Here is a 5818-nt window from a genome sequence, read left to right on the forward strand (position 1 = left end):
AAGGAGATCTACATCCGAATCGTCAAGCTTGCCATCCACGTCAAGGAGAATCCCATCCGAACACGGGACGAAGTCTTCAATCTTGTATCTTCATAGTCCAACAGTCCGGCCAAAGTATATAGTCCAGCTGTCCAGATACCCCCTTATTCAGGACTCCCTCACTCGCCGCGGAAATTGAAGGGAAGGTTTTCTCCCGTCGCCTTGCGGGAGGGGAAAGAAAAGTTGCCCGTGGTCCGATTTTTCAGCTTGTGGCTGCGCGGTAGCTCTGCTTGTTGGAGTATACAGAAAAGATATGTATCCCACGTCATGCTTATCACCAATAATGACCCTGTTTCTGCCTGGGTTATTTTTTGCGGGGAATACCCTGTTTCTGTTTGAAACACAGTTAACAGGGTCTATGCCGCTGCCAAAACATGGTCAGCCGTCAGCATGACTAACCGTAGGTAGGGTCAAGAAGTATGGAGGAGGAAAACTGTTTTTTTTTTTCAGCAGAGATTGTGATTATATAGTTGCATTGACGCGACGCATTCCTCTGTACATAACCAACCAATTGGGAGTTAAATGTGCGCCACATACATGACACCAACGTACATCTTCTATACATCTCCACACTACCTAATCCTGCTCAGTGATGGCCAATTACATACGTACATACGCCTAGCTAGCTACACAGCTCTTTCTACATGTCATGACAAGCAATCAGTCTTCTCAAAAATCGGACAAGAGCGCCGGCGGCGGGAAGATGCCCTGCCCGGTGGCCAGCATGGCCCTCGGATCGAATTGGGCCTTGAGGCCGGCGAACCGCGCCCACCTCCTCTCCCCGAAATGGGCCTCCCACTCGGGCTGCGACTTGTGGTTGGGCAGGTACTGCCTGGCCCCGATCCCGGCCTCGGTGCAGAAGTCGAGGATCTGCCGGTTCTGCCGCGCCAGCGCCTCGAGGCTCTGCGGCGCGCCCGGCAGCGCCGACCGCAGGAACGCCACCAGGTAGAACACCTCCTCGTCGGGCGTCACCACCGAGGTCCTCGGGTCCCATCTGCACCACCAATACAAAGATGAGAATTTTTTACTCGCAGTTGGCAGATCATCAAATCGGCTCCGTCGAAAAGTTGGAGCAGACTAGGAAAACAGCTTCAGTTAAAGAGCTCATGTAGCTGCTGCTGATTCTGGTGCGTCCTTTTGTGTTAAGCATAGTAAAGCGACAACGCATCTGGCCACTAACCCACAAAGGCGGCAGAGGAAACCAAATTCTGACTGTGCCGCGGAAAGACGCGGCGACGCCGGCTTAAAATAACCGGTCGGCGCGGGCCGGGAAGCGGTGTCCGGTTAATCTCGGGCACGGCGCGTCACGGCGCCACTCGGTTGGTTTTATAAAATTCAGAACAGACCCTGTCACCCCAGTGCGCGATATGTCCGCGGCCATTCACCGGTCACCGGATCCCGGGCGAAGGTGATGGCAATCCGGAAACTAATTAGGCGGCAGCGACATGCTAATAGACTACTGGCGCTGCGTGCGTGGCACCAATCATGGTGACGCTCAATGAGTGGACACCACCTGCGCAGTGTTGCGTCGCGTCGCGTCGCATGTGAGGCCGATGATCGATCGGCTTCCAAGGGCGGCGCCCGCCCGCCCCTGAGACGGGATCGTGCGCGTGCGCGTGTCTCTGGCTGGCATGTGCGGTTTGGCGGGCGGGAGGTGGATCATGCAGGCGCGCAAGAGTGGGCGGTGATGAGCCGCCCTGCATCTGCCGGGGCGGTGATGGGCGCTGGTTGTGCGTCCTACTGGTCAACTAGAGCACCCAGAAACAGCTAGACAGGACAGACGATGCATGTAGGAGTAGCTAGGTTGACTTGGGCAGCAAACTGAAGGGTAGGTTGACTTGCGAGCTTACTTGTGCTTGTTCATGGGGTAGATGAGGATGGGCCCGCCGGAGGTGCGGCTGCCGAGGATGCCGTGGAAGACGCCGCGGTCGAAGTCGGCGATGCGCGACGCCGGCACGAACAGGTTCAGCCACGGGTGCGGCACCTCCCACATGCCCTTGCCGCGCAGCTTCAGCTCCGCCGTGTGCACCCGGTCCAGGAAGTCCACGTACGGCAGGTCCGTTGTGAACACCGTGCCGGGGAGGAAGCTCAGGTCGCCCAGCAGCGCGTCAACCTCCTGCGAACATAATTACCATTTAGACTATTTTCTTTTCTCTCTCTTTTTTTTTCAGCAGCAGCACAGCACAGACTTGGCAATTCAATTCGTGCACTACATCGATACATACATATAATTAAATCAAGCAAAGTAGTAGTCGATAAAATTAGTGCGTGCTCGATCGCTAACGGAATTGAGATCTAGTGGTGCGTAAGGGAAGATCTACAGATCGAGTGTGCTCTGCATGTGGGTGCCATCATATACTAATCAACATGGTTATACTAGTGCTACCTACTCCAAAATGCGAAATAACATATCCCAATGATTGGCTAGCCAGGGCCCCGATCAGCAGCAGTACATAACTAAGCCAGGAATTAATTAAGAAATACCGTCATAAACAAATGGGACGGCCAGGAGAGGATGCGGTATTAATGGGGACGATGGAGAGAGGCGGCGCCGACGGAGGGATGGACGGACCTGATCAACGGTCGCGGCGGTTGAGTCGTCGTAGTTCTTGGTGACCTCGAGGCAGTAGAGCACGCCGGTGTGGTGCTTGAGCGAGCTGAGCTTCACCGGGTTCTGCGGCGAGAAGAAGGACGACCTCCAGTTGTTGATGAGGCCCTCGGCGGCGACCACGAAGCCCTCCACGTAGTCGAACCGGCGGCCGCCGCCGTGCTGCGACTGGGAGATGAGCCGCTCCTGGTCCGCCGTGAACTCGGTGAAGTTGGAGTAGAGCGCCCGGATCCAGCGAACCTGTATGTACGTACAACCGTGCACATGATTAGAAAATTGATTAGCAAGGCCAAGCCTGATGAGGCTGCTGAATCAGCTTAGATCACAGCTCCGTTTATTATCGTGGAAATAGTCAGCTAATTAAGCTGCCGGGAAAGAATAGAATCTTGCGAAAGATCGCGTGAGCTAAACAAAACACGTACTCGGTAGAAGACCCACCAAATTGGTCAGCAAGGCAAGTTGGTCGATTGATCGACCGATCGATGCCAACCAACCTGGGCGGCTGGACCACCTGATCGACCAGACGCACAGGCTAATATTTTAATTTCGACGAAGACTTTTTCCATTGGGTGGACTTTTTTTTAATTTAACGCTAATAAGTAACGGACGAAAAGACTGCTGCTAGTGCAAAAAACTGCTTGTTGACGCGGACAGCAATCGGCATACGTGTCATGAGCTGAAAGCAGTTAGCATACGTGTCGCACAGAGTGTGCTCGAGCCCCGTGAAACGGATCGGCCGGCTATAATTAGAAACACGTTCGGTTGGTCTTATCGGTATCTTATCGGTTCGCTAACGTACGTGCGGTAATTCCGTCTCCACCTAACAATGGAAATGGATGTCGCCCGCCCGCGCTGAGGGCGGCGCGCCCGCCACTTGCACGGCTGGCGTCGAGCTCCCCCGCCGGGCGGCGACATATCGCGTCCCCTCCGCCTCGTCACGCGGGGGCGAGCGAGGTCCAAAGTGGGATAAGGCGCACGAGATATTCCCTGGTCTTCGTCTTGCAGACCAGGTGGGTTAACGAATGAACGAACGGATTATTAAACAAAGAATGGCGAGGAGGAGAGTGACAGGCATAAAGAAAGAAAGAGAGAAAGGATTGATGCGTGCGTATGGGGAGGTGAGGGCGCCGGCATGGGTGCTGGTGCTACCTTGCGGGGAGCAGGCTCGAGGGCGATGCGAGCGCGCGTGATGATCCCGAGCTGCCCCAGCCCGCCCAGCGCGCCGAAGAAGAGCTCCGGGTTCTTCGCCTCCGAGCAGGTCACCGCCTCGCCCTTCCCTGCAAGCAGATCAGTGACCACGCACGCATGAGAAGAGAACGCCGGCGCGCGTGCATGCCGGACGAGGTCGGATGGGCTCGCTGATGGATGGGCTCATGTGTGTACTGTACGTACCGGTTACGACGTCGAGCTCGTAGACATTGCTGATCTGGGGCCCGTGGTGGAACGCCTGGCCGCTGATGCCGGCGTTGGAGAGGGTGCCGCCCACGGACAGGTAGAGGTAGTCCGTCCACGACCGCGGCGCCAGCCCGCCGTGCGACAGCGTCCAGTTGAGCACGTCGATCCACAGCTCGCCGCCCCACACGTCCACGTAGTGCCCGCCCAGCTCCGGCGAGTACACCGGCAATGCGCGCGACGGCGCCTTGCCCCCGCGGCTCATGTCCACGACCACGCCGCCGGGCACCTGCGCCTGCCCGCTGATGGAATGGCCGTGGCCGCGCGCCGACACGCGGATGTCGCGGGCAGACCCGTACGCCGCCCGGACCATCGCCGCGACGTCGCCCACGCCGCTGGGGTGGTACACCGCCAAGGGCTCGCCCCGGGTGAACCCGCCGAAGTCGCGCGACGCCTCCAGGACGTCGGCCGGGTCGGTGCTGAGGCGGCCGCCGCCCACGTCGCCGCCCAGCTGCAGCAGCTCCGCGGGCTCCAGCGGCAGGCCCACGGTCGAGATGAGGCAGTATATCTGGAACACCATGAAAACCAAGCACCGCGCCATTGCCACTATCTATCCTCTGTCTATCTCTCTATCGATTCTTTGGTCTCCTTACGATCGAGTAGCTGATATGTACTTGCAGGGGAGGATGCGGAAGGGACGAGAGGAGGTGTGAGGCGTTGTGGTGTGAGCAGGCGGTATTTATAGTGGGAGCCGGGGAGGAGGGAGAGGTGGTGGTGGAATTTGGGCGGGACAAAAGTGAGAAATGGAGGAGACCGAGGAGGATAGGAGAGAGACTCCAACATGTCTGCCGCGGGAACCGAGCACGACCGCTGGGGCCGCCCAAGAATAAACAAATCCGGAGGCGCGTCACGACTCATGCACTCGCCGTCGCGGGCCGGCGGCCTCTTAATTTCCCTGTCAGACTTAGTGGATCGCGTGGCCGCCCAAAGATCGGCCGGATTTCACTTCAGCCAGTACGCATATGCAGCATAGACTCAAGTCTCGTGGTACTACTACTACCCAACTAAATGAATGTGGAGATCGAACAGGTAAGGATGCGTTTGGTTGAAGGTGTCATATGAATGGGTTGGGACCGTCCAAATTATTTGGGATTGAACCATTCAATTCATGCGTTTGGCTGAATATAAGAGATGAGCTAATTATTTAGGACGGGACCACCAGTCATGCTCACATAGTCATGCATGCAAAGCGTGGCCATTTGATTCGACCGATTTGATTGGGTGGAACGGTTCAACATCTTCAAGGCATATTCTCTTTTTTTGACTTGAACCATTCATGTGCTTTATAACCAAACATGTCTATTTTTTGAACGATCCCAACCCATTCATGACCACCCTTGTAACCAAACGCACCCTAAGCCATCCACCCTCCCTGCTCTGCGCTTTGTCGATCCAAATTCTACTAGGAGGAAAAGTGACCCATATTTCATCCTGCGTCCCATGTGCGGCGAGCTTTGGAGCGGAATTCTTAAAGCTAGCAGTGCATAGCTGGAAGAAGAAGAGCCAATCTGTAGAAGCTTTGAGGGGGAGATGGAGGATCAACGCCGAGCCAAAAGAAAGACGATCCCCTTCCGTATCTTGACCGGCTTTTGAGGGTGCACTCTCAATCCCAGCGCCGCTCGAGTATGCATGCAGATGGTGAGAATCTACACTGCAGCAGCACCATTCCAAATTTCCAATCAACACTGCTACGACACCCCGCCTAAAGTACACCACACC

At 56.1% G+C, this 5818-nt stretch overlaps 1 protein-coding gene across 1 annotated transcript; it reads right to left on the reverse strand.

The window, feature by feature from the left end:
* Window positions 1–514: 514 nt before the first annotated feature.
* Window positions 515–4734, reverse strand: LOC123070964 (cytokinin dehydrogenase 5). Its single transcript, XM_044494402.1, has 5 exons — window positions 4040–4734; window positions 3797–3924; window positions 2612–2887; window positions 1890–2155; window positions 515–1033 (listed from the first exon to the last, which is right to left on the reverse strand). The coding sequence occupies exons 1-5, from the start codon at window positions 4638–4640 to the stop codon at window positions 709–711; spliced, it is 1596 nt and encodes a 531-aa protein (XP_044350337.1). The 5' UTR covers window positions 4641–4734; the 3' UTR covers window positions 515–708.
* Between the last annotated feature and the right edge of the window lie 1084 nt (window positions 4735–5818).

The sequence above is a fragment of the Triticum aestivum genome, chromosome 3B, assembly GCF_018294505.1.
Source record: "Triticum aestivum cultivar Chinese Spring chromosome 3B, IWGSC CS RefSeq v2.1, whole genome shotgun sequence".
NCBI classification, from domain to species: domain Eukaryota; kingdom Viridiplantae; phylum Streptophyta; class Magnoliopsida; order Poales; family Poaceae; genus Triticum; species Triticum aestivum.